At 36.7% G+C, this 25,460-nt stretch overlaps 2 protein-coding genes across 2 annotated transcripts in view; one reads left to right on the plus strand and one right to left on the minus strand.

Annotated features, from left to right (window-relative positions):
- Nucleotides 1–325: 325 nt before the first annotated feature.
- LOC121867845 (ubiquitin carboxyl-terminal hydrolase CYLD-like) lies at nucleotides 326–20,388 on the minus strand. Its single transcript, XM_042367964.1, has 18 exons — nucleotides 20,330–20,388; nucleotides 19,095–19,123; nucleotides 18,203–18,274; nucleotides 17,256–17,398; nucleotides 15,820–16,011; nucleotides 14,557–14,739; nucleotides 13,745–13,952; nucleotides 13,367–13,499; nucleotides 11,839–11,914; nucleotides 11,396–11,549; nucleotides 8,073–8,232; nucleotides 6,286–6,482; nucleotides 5,248–5,435; nucleotides 4,953–5,061; nucleotides 3,893–4,008; nucleotides 2,697–2,765; nucleotides 1,112–1,265; nucleotides 326–939 (listed from the first exon to the last, which is right to left on the minus strand). The coding sequence occupies exons 3-18, from the start codon at nucleotides 18,243–18,245 to the stop codon at nucleotides 749–751; spliced, it is 2,316 nt and encodes a 771-aa protein (XP_042223898.1). The 5' UTR covers nucleotides 18,246–18,274; nucleotides 19,095–19,123; nucleotides 20,330–20,388; the 3' UTR covers nucleotides 326–748.
- A 203-nt stretch (nucleotides 20,389–20,591) lies between these two features.
- LOC121867846 overlaps nucleotides 20,592–25,460 on the plus strand; it is a 29,018-nt gene continuing 24,149 nt past the window's right edge. Inside the window, exons 1-2 of the mRNA XM_042367965.1 lie at nucleotides 20,592–20,678; nucleotides 22,839–22,957. Of these exons, the coding sequence (XP_042223899.1) occupies nucleotides 22,931–22,957 (27 nt within the window). The 5' untranslated portion in view covers nucleotides 20,592–20,678; nucleotides 22,839–22,930. The remainder of the gene's footprint in view (nucleotides 20,679–22,838; nucleotides 22,958–25,460) is intronic.

A 25,460-nucleotide genomic window follows, 5' to 3' on the forward strand; every position in this document is an offset into this window, starting at 1 on the left:
TATTTGAACCTTATCAATCAACTGTGTGGTTCGAAGGATGAATCAACCAGTTTGTCATGATGATTCAAGATACAAAATACTATTACTTGTATTATGTTTAGGATGCAGTCAGAATCCATTTAGGGCACAACCTGAATCTCTTTAGGGCAGTCAGAATCCATTAAGGACACAATCTGAATCCATTTAGGACACACTCAGAATCCTAGACAATATATTGTTTTCAGTAAGAGCAAAGTATAATGTAGTTCAACTTCATCATACTTCTAGCTGGACTGATTATCTGGATGGCTCTCTAATACAAGAAACAAAACAAAGGTCATTATGCTAATATTTCTAGTTGGACTAAATTTATGCTTGCTTCTCTAATATTTTTTTGTTTTCTAAATACTGTTTTTTTTATTAATATTACTGGTCAATCTTGGCATTAGAAACATATACTCTAAGAGCTTTCTCTGAGTGAATCTAATTGAAAATGTTCCAATATTTTTCATTGTAACTTTCAATGTGTACAATACAGAAAGAGTCTTGATAATTAAGCTACTTCAACTACCTCTCAGATTCTTTTTCAAGAATATAACTAACATGACAGTCTACAAGAAGGTTTAAATAATAAATAAATAAAAATGTAGAAATAACACACAAAAGCCATAGAGAGAACGTAATGGTCTTAGTGTGACTAACGGCAGAACAATCAGCAGTACCACTTTGCAACTCAACAACAGTACATAGATTAATAACCATGCATGTCTTATCTATACATCATAACCTTTGGGCTCTGGTAGAAGCACATGTAAGCATCGCAAAGAAGGCGCCGAGGGAGATCGGGGAGAGCCTTGTTGTCCGTGACGGCGTGAAGCATTTGGCTACCCTCCTCCCCCACCCACTGCATCAGGTCTCCACACTCAACAACAGTTGGGATGTTGTACCCGTGCTGCTCACCTGCACAACAAATAAGGGAGTGAAATATCGGCTAGTTAATCTGCCTATCTACATCTTACTGCTGTTATTTCACACTACTGTGGTATAATTGGATAACCCCAAGAGAAATTCAGTTACTGATCAACTTACATATAATTTCCTGAAACAGTTACAAACTTCTTAAATCACTCACCTTTTCGATCAGCCATTGAGTCAAAAAAGCACCAGGTAGCATCAGCACCAGAGCCACAGCGTGTGAAGGCTACATAATGCGAAGTTTCTATGCACACTACAGCGAAGAGTTCCATGTAGACCCGGGGTATTGACCCACAGTGATCAGCCAACATCTAGATAGAGAAGACAATGGTTAGTTGATGCAAATATCCTGTTCTATTATCATTACTGAAGGTCAAATATAAAATCAACTATGTAAGTCAAAGTTCTTTGGTTTTACAAATGTACAAATGGTGGTAGTACAGTGATATCTCCGTTACCCGGAACAATTGGTGCAGAGCACTTCCGGGAATGAGAGATTTCCAGGTAACGAGACGACTCTCTCTCTAAGCTGGAAAAAATCCCTCATCCTCGGAATTTTCTGGGTAATGGAAAAAATTTTCTCAGAGGTTCCATCCCCGGAATTTTCCAGCTCGCGGAAAAATTTTCTTGGAATTTCCGGAAAATGCACCTGATTTTCATATCTCAAACCCAGAAATAAAACTCCCCCATTCCTGGAATTTTCCAGGTACTGGGAAAATGTGCCCCTCAGAAAATTTTTCCCAAAGCCTGAATTTTCTAGAAAACTCCAGCTTTGGGAACGATTTTCCGAGAAAATATCAATTCTGGTTATCGGAGCGTTCCATGTTTGAGGGATACCGGCTAAAGGAGATATTACTTAAACTGTACTATATATGTCAAAATAATAATTATAATGTTTGCATAAGATTATTTCTGTATGATGTTTCATATGAACCAATATCCAGGTTTGCCATGTGATTATTTTAGCTCTTACTGGAAAACTATTACTGTACAGTGTACCAAAACTACAACAGGAGACAATATTACCCTAAAATAATAAAGCACATTGAAGAATCCCAAGAGTTGTTCTTCCTAAATTCTTAACAAACCACAGACTCTTTATTTTACATGTGTTTTAACAATGTGGACTGTTTATACATGGTAAAATTTGGACAATTATTTTAATATGCACAGATACTGTATTACTGATGCAACTTGGTTCATTAAATACAACACAGTACAGTACCAAAAGCTGAAATGCAGTACCCTGCGGCATATGACCAAAAACTGTCACATCTACAATACCACAAATAAATGAATAGATTTGTACCATATCCACATATAATTGAATATACTGTACTGTACTGTGTATATCCATCTACAGTCGTTTCAAAAAGTATCTTACAATTTAGTGCTAGACAGTATGACACACACAATAATACTGCAACAAAAAACCACAACAGCTGTAATGTTATTAAGACAATCACCAATAAAATGCCTGGAGCAAAAATCATAAATAAATACACTGTAGTAAGGAAAAATATTTTGCAATAGTACTGTAACACGACCCACAGATCATGACTCAAATATCCCAATAAGTTAAAATTTCACAATCTAAGACTGCAAACATATTTTTTCCCTTAAGTTTAAAATCTGCAGGTATCATGGTTGGCTGTATTACAACAACCATTGGGACACATTACAGTGATACAGCAGGAGCTTTCTGTATCAATAAAATAACTTAATAACATATTATACTTTACCTGAAAATCTGGAGGAACTTTCAGCTTGCGAGTAGATGAGTGGCTGCCTCTTTTCTTGTGGCTATGAACCTGCACAGGGCAGAAAAAGAGAACTTTTGTAATTTTAGCACTTAGTATGATTATTTCTCTCCTTGCCATGTCATTTTAGGGGGGTTTATGTCTCTTCAATTTAGCCTATGCAAGACAAAGGTGAAGAACTATACAATGGCTTCTACCACAAATCTTCTGATAATTATGAAGTATTTTATACTGGTATTTTGATGTTGAAAATGATGATGATTTTAGAAATAACACATCAGAAACACCGAACAAGAGAAGAAATTCCCAGAAAATCCCAGATGGTCAACAGGACCACCTAACCAAAACTTCAAGTGCTCTTGTAATAATCTGTGAGGACCTGCATTTGTTCATAAAGATTCCAAATTATCCACTTGTGGACAAATAGAATTCAAGAGGGAGGGAGGGAGGTGGTGAATTGGAGGATAGAGGTAAGTAAAGACTTGGCAACATCTCATATAGGAGACAGTTAAAAATCAGCAAATTTCTTTCCACGCCACAAATTTAATTTCTTAGTTTAATTATGAGGCCAGTGCAACTTACACTAACAATGTGCTGTAAATAACCACTACCACCACCACCCCAATGTGATGTTGCTAAGTCCCCACCTATATCCCCTAACCTCCTATACACCACCTCCCTACCTGCCTAATTCTTTTTGTTCACAACTGTACATTTTGTAATAATTCTACTGTACTTAAAGTAAAACCATATAATGAATTGTGATTTTCAGTACTGTAGAAGTTATAACTGATTAAAGTGAATGAATAAACATTCTGGAAAAAGTGGATCTGATTCAATTTATTCTGAAATAACACTGTCTTGCCCAATAGTTCTGCACATCAGTAAATCAGTATCCAAGTAGTTCAGCACTTTACAACTGTGACTGTGGTATACTTCCTATAGTCTGGTAAACTCCTCTGATTGTTTAGCACTGTGCTTGTCAGGAAATAGTGGTGGACAGATGTGCAAAATGAGCTCCAAGGAAAAAGGTATACGGAAGAATTTATAAATGTCCATTATTGCCAAAGTGACATGCGACTTTGATCACATTTCCATAGGATTCATCACAGGAAGTTTGGAGATAAATAATTTTGTGTTAAATAAATAGCTAATTACATTTGAGGTAGGCCACTAACCTTGTCCATACACTTGGCACAAAAAGCAATGCTCTCAAGACCAGAGCCACATTGTCCAAAACACTCACGGCACTCGTACTCTGCTAACTTCCCGCAGATGATGCACTGACGAGGTGCTACGAAGAGAGAGAAACTTATAGTACTGTACATCTTAACTAATGTAAATATATACAATGTATTTTATTTACAGTTAAACTAAAATATTTGGCATAATCATTTAACTTAAGCAAAGGAAAAGGTGAGGATGACGTAATTTTTTTACATAGTGAGTATAAAATGAAGAGATGTGGAAGATAATATAGTGTGATGACATGAAGGGATAAAGGAAATCCAGGAAGAAGGCCACACCCAAGAAAAGTCAGTGGAATTTAGAGAGAGGAGGAGTCAGAAGTATAGGATCTGTAATACAAAAGAAAATAGATGACAAATGAGGGGATAAAAATAAAGCAGATGATGGTATTGGAAGAGAGTTATAAGTAAAAGGTCTTACAAAGAGATAAAGAAAGGAAAGCCCCAAAAAAGGAGTGTGGATAAAAGAATAAGAGATACCAGAACATAATAAATGGTGTGAGAAATGTAATAATATCATACAAATGAACAGAAAGAAGAAAAACAAGGATTCCAAAGTCCATTAAAAAAGTAGCCAAAGAGATAAAAACTATTATAAATTAAATACAGCCTAAGAATTATTACTTAAGTTGGTAAAATAATACAAGAGAGACAAAGATAAAACTGAAGTGGTCAAAAATTGGGAAATGTCCTCTTGGGAACTGGGGAAGGGGTTGGACGAGTGGACATAGAAGGATACATCACCAGTCTCATCCATCTATACAAATAAGGTCACACAGATAAGCTTAAGGACCACAAAGGAAGAATAAGATGAAAGATAATGAAGGTGTATGGAGGAATATTAAAACTGTAGAACTGAAGAATATAACAGAATGTGATATACAATATGTGAGGAGAAGCTGGGGAGGAGGATTCATGTCAAGACAGGGCCCTAAACATCAGATATTATCAGTAAAGTTAGTAAGAGATAACAAAGAAACACACTACTCACAGTTCTCAATAACATCAGTAACATCAAGAACCATGGACGGCAGAATCCTTGGGTACATTTTGTAATCTTTTCCAAAACGGGGCATCTGGATGATTAGGCAGGACGGAACCTGTAAAAAATAAATCACCCAGATACTCTTTGGTAACCTTCATAAATATGGATTTACAAATACTCACAGTTAGTTAAAGAATCATATATAAACAAAAATAAGAGGATTGTCAGTGTAAATTACAATGATCACAAAAATATATGAACTCATTCCCTTTTTGGCTGATTGATTTCCTTAAAAACTTACTTGCTTCAACTTAATATCAGAGGTGAGGAAAGACTGGTCAAACAAAGTCTGAACAGATGGCAGGTTAAGTTTTTCATCTTTGTCAACAAAGAGCTGGTAGTGGTAGGCTTCTTGACCAGATGACAGCTGCAACAGTGGCTCAGCCTGCAGAATCTGAGCCAACAGGGAGTGGAGGAATTCTTCTGGATCTGTGATTAAATAATATACAATTTAACATATACAATCATATTAATAGTTCAATAATACCATATATGATCACCTATCTTAGAATTACTTGGGCCAAACCCACTCAACTTTGTTGGCATATAAGACACGAGTCCTTCCAAAATGGCATTAGGTTAAAAAACTTGCTTCCAAACAATTACCATAAACCCTCACAACAATATAGCCCAGTGAGTGGAGACATGTGTTTAATATTTAATTTTTCGCCAAAACATATGAGTCTTTTCCTGCCAAGATTCAGAATACAGTAGTCATATCAGTGAAGATCTGAGTCTTAACATTCAGCAGTTCATTGGGTTGGTCCATCCCTTTAGCGGGATACTAATCAACTAGTCGACAGGAGGTCAGTTCCATCATCAACAAGTGCAACTAAAATTGTACAGTACTCTCTTCAGTGCTGAGTGCATAAGGAATAGTATATATTTATTTTTGGCTCAAAGAAAACACTTCTTATTCAATACAGAAGCTACCTTAATTACTTTTATCCTGAAATTAAAATGGGACGAGTCTCTTCATAATTAAACAATGTGGTGAAAAAATAAAATGCTATGGGTAAAGGAAAATAAAAAAAGGTATGATTTCCAATAAAATTAACAAATGATTTAACAGACAGACAGACGGAAGAATAGAGACTAACAGATAGACACATAGATGCCAAGGTTAATTACAATAACCTTACAGCTCTGGTAGACATGTGGTAAAAAAAATATCATCTATTTCATTGTTTCCATGTTAAGAGAAGTATGAAAATTAATGCAGATCTGATAGGTTGCATTAAGTCAGTCTTTCAACAACTACAAAGTCCATTAAACAAACCCTTTTCTTCAGTGGTAAGACCCCGCACTGAAGACAGATGATCTAGCATGGTGCGTAACTTCATAATACGGTCGGCTCGCACGAACAGGTTTGCACGGAGAGGGTTGACAATCTCTTCTCGCAGAACTCGCTGGACTTCATGGTATTCCTTTATGTCATGGGTAGTCGGCGGTCGAAACAGCAAGTTGTCAAACACACTGTAATGTACAAGTAAGTTAAGGATATAAGTGAAAATGTGTCAACCCTAATGTATAATCTTCATAAAGGAGGCTAAAAAAAATATATACTGTATAAAGATAATGTAGCAGAGTGCAGTCAATATCCTATGTACTGTGTCTAAAGCTCTATATGGAGTACCTAGAGGATGTAATTACTGTATATAAACAAGAAACAAGAAATTAATCTTTGACTTGAGAATTAAAGATAATTAGATGAATTAAAAACACCTCTACCACCTCTATTCACTTCTGAAAAACAAATTAATGGTATAAAATAGGTATAATATATATAAGACATACTGAATCTGAATCAATTACAGTAGTCCAGTACAGTACAGTTCCTTGATACTGTACATCGGACTAATTGAGGCAGAAACCCAGTCCAGAAAAAGTGAATCTGTGGGAGAGGGGTAAGGGGGGAGCTGGACAAAATCCTGTTTATCTGGACAAATTAAAGAAAAGAAAATATTAATCTAGTTAGCGACAACTGTTTTCACTAATATGACTGTTTCGTACTGTAAAGTGTTATACATTATATAAGTACATACTGGTAACCACAGAATTTGCGGATAAATCATTTCAATGTGTTCGTGTGCCTTATGAATAAAGACAAAATTGGAAAATGAGTGTGACACCCACACACAGACATTCAACCACATGTACAAACACACAAACCATCCAAACTGATGCTGGATTTTACAGACTTTTTCAAATATTTATGATTAATAGAGGGATGGTCTGAAGCACCCCAGAGAGTAAAAAAAAGAAGGGAATTCTCATGTATTGAAGTCCAAAGTATAGAGATTTTACTACAGAAGAATTCTAATTATATCCAGTAAAGAGTTAAAACAAAAAGAGAGGAATAATGACTTACCAATGGCAGAACAATGATAAAAGTCACAGGAAAGAGAGAGATTAATGAGGGATTGATCCTGGAATCGTGTTGTCTAGCAGAGCCAATGACAGGCAGCCATCATTATACAGGCCACTTACTGAGCAACTACAATATACAGTACTATCCACACCCCAATTATACAAACCAAGGGATTACATCAGTCTTAGCTCCCTCCCCAGCATACCATCCCCTAACTAATAGTGACTTGGTGCAACAAACTTAGTGCAACAATTCCCATTTGGGAGCAAGGAGGTCTTAAATAAGCTCAGCCTGCTAAGTCAATTTGCTCCAAGCATGCTGACTAGGCACAGACACTTGTTAGGTGGACCTGTTGTAAGCAATTTTTTCGTTTAAATACTGAGTAACAGGTTGGACCATGGATCCTTAGGATTTTAAGAAGATAAATTGTTGCATATTCCAATGGTTTCACAAGGTTAGAAGTAACTTTACTGAGATGGCAGAACAATTTCTGCCCTGAAAATTGTTTCAGATTACTACAAGGCTTCATGTGAACTGCACCTGGAGATGTAGATGTTTTCTATGTCTATGGGTGTCCCTCTATACTGAAGATGATCTTCACAGCAACAGGTGAACATAATACCTGTATTTATTGACTGTAACTTCAGCCATGTGGTTTGGGGCAACACAAAAAACATTTCAGTAAAGAATATTACCTTGTAAAAGCAAACATACTGAAGAGTGTGGCATCTAAGTAGCAAGAATTCTGGTGACCTTGAATACCACGATTCTTGCCAAACATTGCACGGACCTCATCAGGAGCTGACAATGGTGCTACACTGCCTCCTACAGGCTGACAGTCCATACTGCCAAATGCTAGGAGGAAACAGGAAAATATACAATAAAGTATTTAAAGAAAACATTATAATAACACAACAGACAATACACCCCACAGATATCTACTGAACTATACACTAGCTGATGTTGACATTTTCATCTCCAGTTCCAAGTTTGCAAATTTTATCTAATGCGGAGTATAATAACTTCAACAGAATCTCTTGTTAAATGATGCATAACACTGAACACAATGACGGGCCACTTTATAAACCTGCAGATATATACTGTTTATCAATTATGAAGCACAATCTCTTATAATTACTTAAGCTACAAAAGATAAATGTTATTTCATGTATCATAACACACAATCACACACCAATGTTGTTAGTTAGTGCAGCTCATCATGCATAAACAAAAAATTAAAAAATCACTCTCATGAAAACACCACACCAAAATGATCATATGTACTATACATTAATATTGTCAGTAAATACCAAGAGAAAATACCACAACCTATCTGAAGGAGAACGATAAGGGAAGGAGATAAAGAGTCTGGCAAGGAGATAAAGCAAATTACTGAGTCATCTGGAGATTATATAAAAAAAATCTTCAAGAAATTTATAGAATCCCCCAAACCCAGTAAGACACCCACTCCAAAAATCATTATTAGAAAGCCGGGAGTTTTTAAATACCTCGAGAGGACCCTCCTGCAAGAAAAACAATACAATATGCTTGGCATTAGTACCTTCTGTTACTTACAATACATCATATATCAAAATAAATATCTGGCTGTTTTTTTTAAATTTTCTATTATTATAAAATCTACTGAAGAACATCTATGAGTTACAGAATAACAAGAGAAAGTGAGCCACAGATTTTGTATTCCACAAAGATGATGACAGTACAAATAATAAATTTCCATTAAAAAAAAATATATATAATGTAGAAATTTTTTAATGTGATAAAATAAAGAACTAAAGTAAGAAATCCCATTTTATGATCAGCAACTGTGAGATCCAGACTACTAAAATACCTTTCAAGTGTCAGAAGGGTCGAGATAAGAAAAAATAAATGAGTGAGGGCGAAGGAGGACAAGAAGATTGAGAGAGAGAGAGAAAGGACTGATTGAGACTAAACTGAGGTAGGCAGGTGGGTTGGTGAGGAGAGCAGGTGAATGGATGGAATGAGGAGTCAGAAAAGAGGAAAACCTACATTGAGATCAGATGTTTATAGTAGGATGGACTTAAGAAAGGTTGGGTATGATAGAAATTGGAATTCACTAACAATGGATTGATTGGGTGGAGCTGATAGATAGAAAACAAAAACATGAATAATAAAATACACTATCCAGGTACAACAAGGCTACACAATAGTATTCCTGAAAAAAGCAATTTCTTATCCAGTTGAATAAGGTCAAAGATTCGTCCCCATTTATACCATTGGTTGGCTCAGAGCTCCTGTAGGCTGCAGATGAGGAGATCAAAACTTATCTATCAAAACTTATCTATCTAACTACTGTATCTATCTACTACTTATCTACCTATCTACAGTCACGGAAAAAAGTCCTGTCAGTCCTCTGTCCTATCCACGGACACTAACGCTGTCTTAAATTTACACTTGCACCATGACCTGGGGTAAAAACTAACCTTCTAGTCACTGCAGGAACTGTGAAAAACAACTGTGTGGCAGGAACCAAACCTAAAGAAAACAATAAATTTAACAAATTCCTAAAGAAAACAATAAAATTTAACAAATTCCTAAAGAAAATAATAAAAATTAACAAAGAGTAATGTTAACACTTCTCCTCTTGAGGTATTCAAATGAAGACACTGGCAGGAGAAAAATACAAGTGAGACCAGTAAGAGCTTGGTATTGACCATTCAGTGCAGTAGCAGGATCAGAGAACATTTGTATATGTATTTCCTTTTATGTCACTGGACCCTGAGCCAACTTGTGGATCAACAGGGATGAATCTTCAACCTTGATTAAACTGGGTAAGAAAGTAAAGTACACCGAGGAACAAAGACATTATCTGGTCTTGTCCACCTGAATAGCGTATCCTGTCGTTAAACGTGTCAAGCCCTCCATGTACAGCACTTTGGATCTCACAGGTCACTTGTTGATGACCCATACTTCACACAAAGTACTAAGGATATGACTATACACTATTGAGTACAGTACTACTCTTTGGAATGATAAGAAAAAATTAAAAATGATAAGTCAATTATTTGTTCAGGAAAATATTATACTGTAATTAGAGATAATGCAAAGACGCTGAAGCAGAGTGGGTGTGTGTGTGTGAAGAACATGAGAAGTTAATGTATATACCTGTACTGCTTTGGCTAAAAATAACAATGGTCATAAACTCCGTCAACATGGCTATAGTCTACTCCACTACTTCGTTCTCATCAACAACAGTCATTACATACAAGTACCAGACGAAGATAACATAATGACAAAAAAAATCAACAACACTATGATTATTCTTTAGGATAATGGTTCGCTCGGTATCCAAAATTAGGAATATCACCAGAGCAATACTCATAAACCCAGCAGCAACTGTTGTGTAGTTAACAGTGGGATAGACCTCCTTCCCTCCACTACCTCCCCATGAAGGGCCAATTAAAGGTCTTGCCTCTAAACTCATGATATGAAATAGGACACTAATGGTTTTTCATAAGTTCTGTGATTAGTGTGACTCCCAAAACTGTACAATAACTGAACCATTTACCAAAATAATATCTAAAATCAATTATATTAATTTATGATTACAGAGTGACTAACAGTTCACAGAAATAGCAATGCTCATGTTGTGACGCAATGGTTTGCACATTTGTGCTTATCTTAAATATTTGGCGATTCCTTCCAGGTTCTTTTACTTCAACCCAACAATCAAAAATACCGTTAACAAAATCTTGTTTTAGCAAAGGCTTCAATTGCTGCAATCTAAAGTCAATTAAAAAATCTCTGGAAATTGTACAACTTTCATTGAATTTGACCCTTAAAATTTTGGCCAGTACTGTATACTGTATTGTAGGCACATTTTCTATTTGGTTTATTAAGCATCCTGTGTGGAGAGATTAGTTCTATATTTAGACTACATACAGTCTTCAGTAACTACTACCATACCACATGTTGACAGTGACCAATAATGATGTACACATATGAAATCCAAACAACATACAGTATATAATGTATTTACCAAGGCTAGCTCTGGGGTTGGATGATATGGACTCAAGGAAGCGACTATCCTTATGACACATGCGTAGTGGGACAAATAATGCTTTTCCAGTTGGGCATGTGAAGTATCTCTTGCCACTGAAGGTTCCATCTGACAACCCATCTTCTGCATCCTCCTGTAAAATATGTTAAAGTGTACAATAGGATTCCTTTTGTGATTCTTTTTTTATTTATTTTTTGTTCTTCTGGTTACCATTATGTGAGTTACTTCCTGCATACAGAAGCTTCCCTAAATTTTTGAAGGGGAGAACCAAAACTCAAATAAAGGGACATTATTTGATTTTCATCCACTAATATGTTTATTTTTCGTAAGCAAAGGAGAGCCATGGTCGAATGCCCCCCTTATATACGTCACTGGTTAAGAATATCAAAATAATAATACACTTTGCCTGATGCCACACTCACCATCTCTACACCAGCAACTTTTCGTCCTTCCTTTTTGTCTCCTGGTACAGTCCCAATCCACCTTATGACCCCAAACCTGTGGAAATCATGACAAAGCTAAATTATATGAAACCAGATGATATGTAAACAAGGCTGGAGAGTCACCACAATGTGAAAAACAATGTATGAAAAGAAACCATCATTCTGCCTGTCATTATAGGTTTCTTCTTATATAAATATGTGAATACGGTATTTATATGAAGCTATAAGGATCACATGTCCAATCACCTGCCAAAAGATGCAGCAGTGAGGGGGAGGAAAGGGGACAGTCACCTCACACTTTGTACTTTAACTTCCAAAAATAAAAATAAAGCAAAAGTGACTAGGGTGGTTGAATTCATAGGGACAAAATGAAGAACAAAATAATTGAACGATGATGACGGGAGATTTAAATCCATGAGCATTTATTCTCCTTCAAATTTTTATCATTTTTAAACTCGTGAACACAGTGTAGAGTATATCTGCATTATTATCTATACGGTACACTGAAATTAGACACATGCTGTCCAGTAAACAGAGAGTGAATCCCCAATTATATATATTATCAGTGACATAACCATTCTGTGGCCTAAGGAATATTATAGTTCTATTTGAGTAACGGTATGTGATCTTCAACTATATTACAGACAAAAGGGTATAAAAGGGGTAGGGAGAGAATAATCTGAGAAACTGCTGAGACTTGAGTGAAAGACAGAGATACCCTTGTCTAATCTATTGCCTCTCATGACTCAGCATCAGCCAACAGCAGCATCTCCTTCCCTAAAAACTGGGATGACCAAAGAGATGACATCAAGAGTTTAATTTATCCACCAGTAAACGATACACTAACTGTCTCCACTAAACAGTCAATGACAGTAACCATCAATGTGGACCTCCCCATCCCATCATACTCAGTGTTAAGTACTCACAAGGACACTTCCTATTTCTAACTCAAAGTGATCCAGGTGACTGGTTGTATACTGTATATAACAGCTGGAAATCTCTTAAATAATTATGAGTGAAGGCCTCAACTTTAACTTCAAGTGATTCATACAACTTATTGCAATAAAAATCATCCAAAACTTCTTGACTTATCAAAGCCCTGGATAAGTTTATTATTGAACTGTGATGAAGCAGTACATCAGCTGTGAAAAACTCACAAAAATATTTCACAGTTTTTGTCAAGTTACTAATTAATGGTTAGAAAATTAGTAAGATGAACAAATAAATGAATGATTGAAGGAGCACAAAGTTGATTATTACCGGAAGTCTGTCAGAGGCAAAGCCCTAATAAATCTTAGAAGCTATGAATCTAATACTATGACACTGAAATCCCACTGTAAGAGAAAACAAAACACAGTGGGATTTCAATGATACTAACCAGCTTGGGATTAGGTTGCCTAGTTTTGTTAACCCTGACACTGTATCAAGAAACAGTGTATAAAACTGAACTACTGTACCATGTTACCAACTATAGGAGCAAAAACTGAAGTGATAAAAGACATGTTACCTTGGAACTTCTTTGATGACCACCTCTACTAATGAACCAATATCTAGGTCTTCCTCGGTCCCCTCCACACTACCCTCGGGCGTTTCATACACACTGCCGTCCCCATCAGACACAACTTCTAATTGGTCGATCCCTAAAAGAAAACCCTGAATGTTATATACTAAAACTGATGATAGTACTTACATCTAAGGCAGAGTTTTCATCTTACATTGTCTGTTATGATAAAACTATTAAGCTATTCCTTCAATAATTAGTAAGAAAGATGATCAAAAATACTGAAACAGATCACATGAACTCAATACACAATTTCTGTCTCTCAAATCATCATCAACAGCTGTGAATAACTTTAATATATACAAAAACTACACCAAACTTTACCATGTAGAGACAAATGATACAAGGGGTTAACAGGTAAGTCCAAGTCCCCAAGACCCCCGATAGGAGAACCTTGCTCGACGTCATTGTTTATCTGAGTAGGTCGTCCACAGCTTCCTGAAGACTTCCATTTATTATTCTTTTTGTCTATATTGCGATTTAAAATTTTACTCTTGTCCCGTTGACGAGATTTATGATCATGCAGCGTCTCCTGTGGAAAATGGTACTTGTGATATTACAGGAAAAGAAGTTTCAAATATTGTAGATAATTAATCCTGAGTTAAATAGCAAGTTTAACTTATAGTATAAAACACTATATCCAGTCAATTCACTTTGATTCTCCTTAACTCAGAATCTTACTATTTTTTTTCTTCCAAATTTCTATTTTTTTTCCTAACATTCAATACTAACTCCTCTTATTATGTCAACTCATTATCCATAGATAATACTTTATCCCCATCTTACACCTGGGATGCTGATGCAAAACTTCCTCTGCAAAATCTAATCTCAGCAAATCACAAAGGCAAACACTGGAATGTCCCTCTCAGTACAGTAGGTACTCTCACTACACTCTTCTTTTGGTATGTCACTGTCATCAACTTTTCAATCTTATGGATGTTTCTTGTATAGTTGGGAAGTTTTATGGCTTTTAACATTACCTGGTAGCTTTGTTTAATAAATTCAAAAGGTCTTATTTTCACCAAACCTTAGGATGGATGGATGCAAACCTAGATCAACCTTTACACTCAATGGGTTAAAACTTTGGTCTCAATAAAGCATGAGTATCACATACAGCATAAATTCATCATACTCACCTTGTTACTCGAAATCAAATTTTTTTGAGTACCATAGGTCACATGAGGTAAAAGCTCCCACTCCTTTTCTGAGTAAGGCGGCGGTGGTCCTACAGTCCGCTGACTAGGTGTGGATAACTGTTCATATGCCAGGAGATGGAAAGGAGTCATACTTGTCATATCACTGCCCAGCTGATTGTCACACTGGAAAAAGGCCAAAGAATTCGAATATGAAATTGCCAACCTGAAGTATTACCCAGCAGAGCCCCAGCTGACTTGTCCAAGAACCTATCAGTGTTCAGTTTACGAGTACAGTAATGTACATTCGAGGTTAAAATTTCTCTCCTTCCAAAAATGAAGCAATATCAAACCTAAATGAAATAAAACAGCACACTTACATCAAATGACAGTCAGCATAAGTAAGTTAAGAGACTTATTCTTGTGCTTGCTTCACCACAGGGTACAAACTTTTGTCCGTGACTGTACAGGCTGCACATCAGCTATCCACTTGCACAAATAAGTGTTTATAAACCAAATTCCAATTTCACTCCAGCAGTGATTAAAAAATCCTTCACATACAAACTTGGAACTCAGACATTAAACCTCACATTTTCATGCTGATAAGATAAGCATGAAGAGAGGGGAGAAGGATTTCTGGTCACCTGTTCCCTCTTCCCAGCCATAAAATAGGATTTCAAACTTTAATCTTTTGTTTTATGGTCTATGGGCCATTTGACAAGTGACCTGTGAGATTCGAAATGGAGGAGGTTATGTAACAAGGAATGAATCTCAGCACCCCAGCAGGGAGTTACTCATTTATAAAAACAACATCTAATTAACATTTACTTCCTTGTACCACACAGTCTGATTTTAGGTTTACCACTCAGAGGGTCAAGTCCTTCATTTAATGGAGACAGCCAGAAAAGCATAATATGAAGTAGAACAGTTACCATAGTCTGAGTGGTGCTGTACTGACAATAATGAGATAAGACTTTCATAAAGTCAACGATAAAGATCCATGAGCTCTCCTTAAGGTGTTGAAAATACCGATAATAGCAACAGCTAGGGGAAAAAAATTATGTACTGTACTACTTCATGTCAAACATTAAAGCCAAGGAAATAGAGGAACATTACAGACCAGACATTGAACCCAGGCTCATCCGTTACCATAAAACCAGTCAAGGAAGAGGATGTGATTGTGTTGGGAAGAAATTATGATAAAAAGACATAAAACCCATAAGGAATAATGATACTCAACAGTCATCAGCATCACTAATTATTTACCTTTGAAATCAGATGTGCTGGCCGCTTCCCACTTAAATTGCGTCCACCCGGATCAATGCTGAGAGACTCTTTACCTAGAAAATCCTCTGCCTTCATGAGACTTGTTACAGGCATCAAAGAAGCATGATTCAGTTTAGCATCAAACAGCAGCCGGCCACCGACTCTGTGGTTATCATTACCTACAGGATTGTCCTGAGGAGAGAAACAAAGGTTGAGGACCATCTGTGAACTAGAGGGTCATGTGGTAAAAACTGATTTACTGCTACGATAAATAAATCTAGTCATAATTTCTGTTATCGCCGCTGGCTTCAGCTACAGTGCTGACGTGTGATGCCATTAAATCTTTCAACCTGTGACCTCACCAGATGTAGAAGTGTTTACAGACAAGTCCTGGTCCTGCTGAGTGGACTGTCTTAGACTGGTGGCGGTGGCTGCCCGCCCCTCCATGAGACAGATCGCCCTCTCTAATGATGCTGTGAAGACCAGCCTTCTGTCCGAGAATTTGTGCTGGGACGATTTACGCAATACTGTTTTCTCTTGGAACACCATACTGATCTGCATTGACCCGCACTTGTAAGTACAGCCTAAGTGATGACATACCCCTCGGTACTGAAATATTGTTGAATAATTACGACGCATTCAATATTTATTGATGTGGTCAAAACCTGCAGAGGAGAAGGCGTTCATATTATTACAAGGTGATCCATCTGATACATAATTAGTTAGTCTCACACAATTTTATCTTAATTACAATTTATTAAACATACTGACATAACACAAAGTTCATAACTCTATTAATCTTAGCTTCGCTTCACTCTGCATTGTCTTATTATTCCAGGTTAGGCAGAAACGAGTAGGCGTAATTATTCAACAATATTTCAGTACCGAGGGGTATGTCATCACTTAGGCTGTACTTACAAGTGCGGGTCAATGCAGATCAGTATGGTGTTCCAAGAGAAAACAGTATTGCGTAAATCGTCCCAGCACACATTCTCGGACAGAAGGCTGGTCTTCACAGCATCACTAGAGAGGGCGATCTGTCTCATGGAGGGGTGGGCAGCCACCGCCACCAGTCTAAGACAGTCCACTCAGCAGGACCAGGACTTGTCTGTAAACACTTCTACATCTGGCGAGGTCACAGGTCAAAAGATTTAATGGCATCACACGCCAGCACTGTAGCTGAAGCCAGTGGCGATAACAATTTCTTTTAAATTTTAAAATTATTGGACAAATTTATAGTAAATTAATGTGCATTATTTAAACTTGAAAGTCTTCATGTTTCTAAATACTACAGTATTAGTTGAATGGCAAGACTGTAACTAATTTTCAATTAAAAGCATTTTCAAAATGTTTCTCTTGACAATTTTAATCAACATACATAATATATGTAACATAAAACTAAACAAGAAAAATGTTGTACATTATTTGGAACTCACAAATTCCACTCCCACCATCCACGCTCCAGAATCGCTTATTCCTGGCAATTTCCCAGTCCACTTGACCACACCAAACTCTGGGTAATCCTCACTCAGCCAGACCACGCGGTCACCAACACTAACGCCGCACTCATCATTTCCACCTGCCATTGTCATTGTTCCCCAGGGTGGAAGAATTGCCTTATTTGATTATGTCACAGCAATTAAAAATCTTTCAGATTAATCACATGTGCTAAAAAGTTATGCATGAAGCACTGTTAGAAGACTAGACAAAATCACAAGGAAAATTTTGTTCTTATAACTTGCTGCAATAAGAGATGAAATGTAAAATGAAATCCTTTGAGAAAATTCTTTTAGAGGTGAGTGGACAAAAAAATCCTGTTTTACAATCTGAGTTGAGCAGATGATTTGTGACAAGTTAGCTATCATAACACAGCCATCTGTTGCTATGACCTGAGGGCACAGTGACAGGTACTACTGATGCAACTATCCTTACAACCATATCTTGATCCATCAATTCTAACAGAAAAAGATATCAAAATGACACAGATTTTGTTGTTATATTTGACAGAAAGGCCACAAAGCCATGGAAAATATGCCTGTGACCCTACATTCAAGTGTGATGATAGAAAACAGATCCCAATAGACAAGGTCCACAGTTCCCCATACTGCAGATTGTGCCATTCCTTTCTGAATCACATAGAGATGGGAGGGTCATTTTCCATACTGTTTGAAATGATGAATCCAAATATGGTTGGGAAGATAGTTTTCAGCACATAATAACAGATGGCTTTTCATTCTTATTGCATTACCTCAAGGAAGTGCCAAAATTAATTGCCTTTGTTATACAGAAATGCAGTTAACACCAGCTAATCATATTAAGGGATTACTACACTAACTTTTCTTTTTAAATACTGTATACTGTACTATAAATAACTTCAACCTACCTTTTCCACCACTTGCATGAGCCTTGCGCCGTCCACCTTCCATCCTGTCCAGATGTACTGTACTACATAGGTCTGAAAGTGGGGTAACAATAACTGACATCAATTGGGAATGCAATCAAAAAAAGTTGACCATGCACTTTACAGGACGTCAGTGCATCATTGATTTCTGCTTCCTTGTCTCCTTCAGCAACCTGTGGTGGATCAATCCATAAAGGGACTCAACGCATTGCAGTGCCTGAGATTACCTTCCAGAACATGTTTCAGGGTTAGGGGCTCAAGCTTGGGACTTTGAAAGCTACAATCAGTCCTCTAGCCATCTGGTTCTTGCAGGCCCATCCATCTACTAGTGCACACAAAAAACTCCAAATCTCTTCATAAAACTTCACACTGCAAGAATTGAACAGCTTGTTTCTGGCTGCACAAGCAGCAAACACAAAATCACTTTGTATTCAAATTCTTGGTCACTGCATGCTGATACAATTTCATGAAGGGAGAAATATTCAAAAATGTTTTGTAGATACAGATATACTGTATACGGTATGCTATACTATGACCAACTTCATCTTTCACCATATTGTAATTTATTTTAACTATAGCCTCTTACATGAAGTTTCCTGTTGAGTTACAAAGAAAAGATTGATTCTGTTATTCCTTTTTTATGATTGTGCCTGAAAGTCGGTGGTTGTTTTAAGCATAATGAACACACACGAAGCCATTTATTTTTTTTAAGAGAGGAAGAGTAGAAAGAAATAATATAAGCTAATCATACACCAAGCTGAAATACCAAACCCCAGATAAAACAGTTACTATGCAAATACATGTTAAGTCACATGAAACCAAGTCAACATCAAACACCATGCACCACCCTACCATGAAACAGTACACTACTCACAAGCGGTGCAACTCCCAAAGCTGAACAATCTGTAGTGAAATCAAAAGTATTACAAGTTATCTACCAAGATTGAGGTTAATTTTTGTTCTAAACAAACAGAAGATAATCATTAAATCATATAGGGGAAAAAATCATAAATAAAATAATTAAAACAAAACAAAAGGTCTTTCTTGGTAAAACATAATTTATACAGACATTCAACTTCTACTGATATGATGAAGTAAGTGAATAAAGGAAATGATAAAAGTAAACAGTACTTAATTTAAACCATTCAGGCACTTCTTTATGTTCAGAGGTACAAACAATGCCTAGATAACAGATTATTAATATTAGAAATTCCTTAAAAAGAGAAAGTTTCCAGAGTGTCAGCAGTAAGCAAGATGTTATGCGTTAAGGGAAGTTTGCATGCCATATAAGGGGGTTTGGATGCCATTTACGGGGGCTTGGTGCCATATAAGAGGTTGGGCATCAAGCAAGAGGATAAATCAGGAGAGGAACTCAAACTAATCTATAGAATTTAAATCTAATAATAAAACAAGGACTATGAATGATCTAAGAATACAGCAGAAGGTTGTGGCCTCCATGCCTTCACCACTAAAGGGACTGGACAACAATTATCACTAAATAATATATGATTTTAAGAGATATGAACCACTGAGCATTAAATTAGGCAGCACTCAGGGGTCTGTCCTTAGTGTGCATGGGGTAGTATAACGGGACTGTGTGTAGGGGGGTAGTAGTAGAACCATTGCCTCTAATTGTGTAGATAAATTTTGCAGCAAGGTTTCTTTACTTGTATATTCATAATTTCGTGTTTCTCTATCAGTATTAGTACAGAAGGAAGCTGGAGTACCACGGATAAACCACCAATGTTCAGCAAGGTCACAGACAACACCCTACTCATGTCAGATCATAGTAGGGATCAATCTCATGGTCACACAGGTAGGGCGATAGTATACTACTGCTGGTGGTTCAGGTACATTTACTTAAGGTAGCTCATGTTATATTATCTCTGGTTCGTTGTACAGTAGCCACGTTCATAACATTTGTGTACACAGAGGACGTAAATATGACATCATCTTATTTAACAACCATAAATCAGGTAGGAAAACTTTAATTTCGACCTCACATAACACTGTCGACACACATTTCCCTGAGCTATAATCTGTATAAAAGTCGTTTTTTGATCCATACCTGTAGTTAAAAATAATATCCAGGGTTATATATAGGCTTACTTAAGGAGGTGATTCACAGATGATCTCAGTGATGTAAACACTAGCTCTGCGCCTCTTGTTTTGATCCTGTGGCTTTAAAGGGATCCCTAATATAAAACCCTTGGCTTATCCATTTTCAACAGACGTCTTTCAATAATCATTTTTATAAATTATTTATTTAAAATTTTCAATATATAAATTTTCTGATTAATTTTATGTTTTATCTTTATTACTAGGAGAAATAAGGCTAACGTGTGTTGTTTATAGACACTATCTCTGACAACTATGCAGACGACAAAGCTGTCACCATATCTTCCTGACGTGAAAATTGGCAATTCCTCTCTGAGCATGTGTTCATATTCGGCGTCAGGTAAATATTCATGTTTTTTTGCTGCCCTAACCCCTGATATATTACATTCCCTGAGCTTGTTCTATAATACATAAACAGGTGATAAGAAATTATATATAGATTTAAATGTGAGAACATTGATTGCATTATAGGTGTCATTTAATCAGAAATAATATTTATATCAGCCCAGGGACAGTGATTAATGTATGCAATTATTAATGCTGGGATAATTTATATACTATCTAGTCAAATGGCAAAGAAATATGCGTTCTTTATACTGTCATATATCCCTACCCCACCAATGTAACCTAATCTACTATACTGTGGTTGTCATTAACCAGGGTCATTAATATTTATTGTCATTTTTAATAATATATATAATTCCAAACATCTTTTTCTGGCCTTTACAAGAATATAGTTATCGAGATTTTGAAGTCATCCATGTGTTATTTCCTGTTTATAGGCATGTATAAAACAAGGCATTACCTTAGCAATCTTCTCTGACTGTGAGTAATAACTACAAAATTGGGAATCAGATAATGGAGAAGTTCAAACGGAGACAGAGAAACTGCTCATAAGATGTCACTACATAATACAGTACAGAATTGAGCATTTAATCATAATAGAACTTTTAATATTTGTTATCATACAGAAATCCTTGAATTAATGTATCTCAAGGGAGTTGTCCACACATAAAGGGGCATTAAGGTAGGACTGAAAGAACAACTGTAATAGGGTTTTACTTCCAAGACAAATTTAATTCCACTAAAAAAGTGATTGGTGGTAGGCAAGGCTGACCAGGGTGGTGGTCCAGGGGGCGGATCCAAGAATATCAAAAGGGGGGTCAAAGAAGTTGTGGGTAGGGGAACTTGGCAAGCACAGCCAACCCATTCGTTTTTTTTTTTGAAGGGGGGGGGGGAGCTGTAAGCCCCACCCCCATAATATAATTTAAAACTTACCAATATCAGGGGCAATTTGAGGTCATTTTGAAGCCACGTGCACTTGATATTAGGAGATTCAGTATTCTGAAGTCAATAGTAATTACTTTTTACTATACAAAAACGCCTGAGTACAATATTATAATTAAAGGAAAGGTATTGGAATTTTCTGATGAAAAGGGGGATCCGGTACCCGCCCCCCCCCTGTATTCGCCCGTGGTCAAAGCAGGAGGTCGACCTAACTTACATAGGAAGTATCTGGAAACAGACAATACTGTACACAGAACCTATTAGGGAACCTATAAAGTTCACATGGGTGGACCAATAACCTTCATTTAAACATGATTTTATATACTTTTCGTGTGTGTGTGGTCACACCCCAGGGTCACTATAGTGTCTAGGTCCCCCACTGTTGATGGTATTTGAGATATCAGAGGCCAGTGTTCCCTCATTAGTGTGTTGGTGAAGGACTCTTGGTCTTCTTTACAACCAAGTGTTAACAGCATTATCATTTATTTCTCAGATATAAAGTGTGAATTAACATATGTTTTCCCAGTGGCAGTATCTGGTACTGGGTAATTATATTTCACTCTTGCCAGTAATAACAGTTTTGCAAGTTCTGCAAATACTTACATATGTACTTCTGATAACTTCCCAGTACACCCCCCCACCTGGTGGACGTTGGTCAGTACAGTACGTATTAGCAGGCCTTGCATTACATCATTAACTAGAACACTGTAGAAGGATGTTTTATCTCTCCTCATCAATATAAGTTTGCTATAATTATTCTTTCTCATAAAATATAACCAGGGGCGGATCCAGAAATATAAAAAGGGGGGATCCAGGAACTTGTGGGTGGGGGAACATGGCGAGCAGAGCAAGACCACCCAGCTGGGGGGCGCTATTAGCCCCCTCCCCCAGATTTTTTTGGAAATATGACCAATATCATGGCCATTTTAAGGTCATTTGCACTTGATATTAGAAGATTATCTGAGGTCAATAGTACAGTAATTACTTTTTACTATACAAAAAGACTAAGTACATTTCTGCATTAAAGAAAAGTATTGTAATTTTCTCATGAAAAGTGGGGGTCTGGACCCCCAGGACCCCCTTTGGATCCACTCCTGACAGCATTAGTAATGCTTCTTTGTATTGGCTAACTGTTATTAGTATGGAGTAGGTATAGTACAGTAGTGGGATAACCCTGGTAGCCTATCCTTGCATTAGTGTGGTGATGTTGCAGCATTATAGTGTCCAGTAGGAGGGAAGAGCGTGGCAGCAGCCTTCACCCCATGACCGAACCCCTAACACCCCTCGCCTGCCTCGCTCCTAGCTATGGCTGCTTGTCGCAGGAAGGTTGAGGTATGTATGCTTCCCAACTCTTGCTAACAACCTCTCATTCTATAACCTTTCTGGAATATATATGCTTATAAGCTTAGAATCTTGTCTTTATAACCTCTTAACATAGTAACATAGTTAAAAAGTTTATGCTTTACAAGCTTTGTTGAATGTCAGAGCTTATCTAGATTCTCTTAATTTTGTTTTAGTGCCTGATTTTTTCTCCTGTTTCTGTTCATTCATAGTTAGACTCTCTCTTATTCCCTCTGCACTGTTTAAAAGTATTTGTGCAAATCATATCTTTTGTGGATCTTCTCATATTTACTGCATAACTGTTTTAACACAGTTGTGGGTTCAAAGGGAAAGTCCAGTGAAGGAAAAGCTTAAGTTTCTCATTTCCATTAAGCTCCTTTTATGGAAAGGGAAATTTAAAAAGAATGTTCTTTATACATGTACGGTAGTGTAATTTGGAGATCATTTAGGTTCTCTCAAAAGAGTTGAATTAAATCTACATACCAGTGTAACCACCAATTAAGTAATTAATTTTAATAAAAGAATTGAATCTCTTGCTGGTGACCAATATCATGGTGGACATTCTAGTCTTTTAAATCTTAATGCAGAATGAGTTGTCTGTTTTGGAAAACTATAAAAGCATGATAATTAAACTTAAGGCTCTTGGTATAGAGCCAGTGTTCTATCTCAAACTGTGCCTTTTCAGAGGATAAAATTAAAAAAATATATATTGACATTAATAGAAGTCTCAATGGGAACTAAGAAAACAAAGTCACTGTCTCACTGATAAATTTTAAGGAACCTTTTCCAAAAATTCATAAACTTCCAGCTCATAAATTAAATTCCAACTCAATTTCTGAATCCCTTATACAGTGTCTGGCTGTAAAGAGGTCTGTATAGCTGTACAGTACAGGGTACCTCTAGTATCCTAAACAGGAGAATTCTACATAATAAACTATTAACAACTGCATCTTTGTCCAAATTAATCATTCAGATTGGGGTTCCTATGGGTGGACAGCTGATCCGATTGAGCTTTAATTGTCTTTTCCACATTCTCATGAAAAGTGGAAATTGTTTTGAAAACTCCACATCCAACAGGTGCAGAAATAGGAGGGGAAAAACTTTGACTGCTGTATTCTATACAGAGCAAGATTCTGATCTGCAAAACTAAGCTTGAATAATCTTGACTTCAGTCTGAGTCAGTGAAGTGTGAATCTGAGCTTGAGTGGAGATAAGAGAAGACTGAAAGGCATTATCTATATGAAGTTTAACTTGTAACCAAACTATAATGCAACAAATTTTGGGGGGAAGATTTTATAATTCAGCAGTTTCTGAAATGACAAAATTTGTTCATCATATCATCACCCCTTAATGGTAGACTACAAATATACAAATATCTCTTGAATTATCTGGTCACTATTTTCAGTTAGACAATAAGCATTATGTCATGCAGTGTTCACGAGGATCATCATCAAGAGTAAAGCTCAGTAGCTGAGAACCTCAAGGCAACAGGAGAAGCTTACTTGGTCCATTGTGTGTATCTGATAATATTTTCTGAAACTGAAACCTAAAAAGTGCTTGCCAAAATAGCACATCTAGATTGTTGACCATTAAGATACCAGTAATTCTATTGGCTATTAAGGTCAATATGTGTGGAAAATGTTACAAAATGGATATCAGCTGTGAAACCTGAGTACACTATAGACCTAAGATAATCCTTGGTTGATAGCTAACTTATTAAAGGATATCAGTTGCATGAAAACCCATGATCTATGTAGCCATCTTTGAATAATGTTGACTGCACTGCACATTGAAAATGTCTGACGTTTGGTTATTCTTAAAGAAAAAAAAACATCACTGGGAAAGAATTCCACACAATTAAAATCATTTATAGTATTTACACTGCTACTGTGAAATACACTCCATGCTGTACTCGGGCGGATCCAGGGATGGGGGATCATGGGTGTCCGGACCCCTCCCTTTTCATCAGAAAATGTCAATACTTTTTCTGTAATGCAGTATTGTACTCAGGCATTTTTGTATAGTGAAATGTAATTACTTATGTCCTCAGAATATCAACTAATATCAAGTGCAAATGGCCTCAAAATGACCAAGATAATTGGGCTCGCTGTGCTTGCCATGACCCACCACCCACAACTTCTTGGACCCCCCACCCCCCTTTTGATATTCCTGGATCCATCCCCAAGTACTGTATACAGTACAGTACTGTATTTTATTCTATTCTATTCATAAGTATCTATCATAAGACAGTACCTGTAAAATGAAAACATAAACCATGACAGTTACCACTGTAACTGATATTCTAAAGTTGCATTACAGGTGTACAGTATCACACTCAGGTGGCCATGTTTAGGGTGTAATATATCATGTGCAGGAGTACAGTATGGTATGTACAGTATTACCAGTAATTATTACACGATTTCCTTTAAGATCTTTCCTTATAAATTAAAGCTTTAAATTCTTGTGATAGGAAGGTTCATGTGTTGAACATCAT

The sequence above is a fragment of the Homarus americanus genome, unplaced genomic scaffold (assembly GCF_018991925.1).
Source record: "Homarus americanus isolate GMGI-L3 unplaced genomic scaffold, GMGI_Hamer_2.0 scaffold37049, whole genome shotgun sequence".
NCBI lineage: Eukaryota > Metazoa > Arthropoda > Malacostraca > Decapoda > Nephropidae > Homarus > Homarus americanus.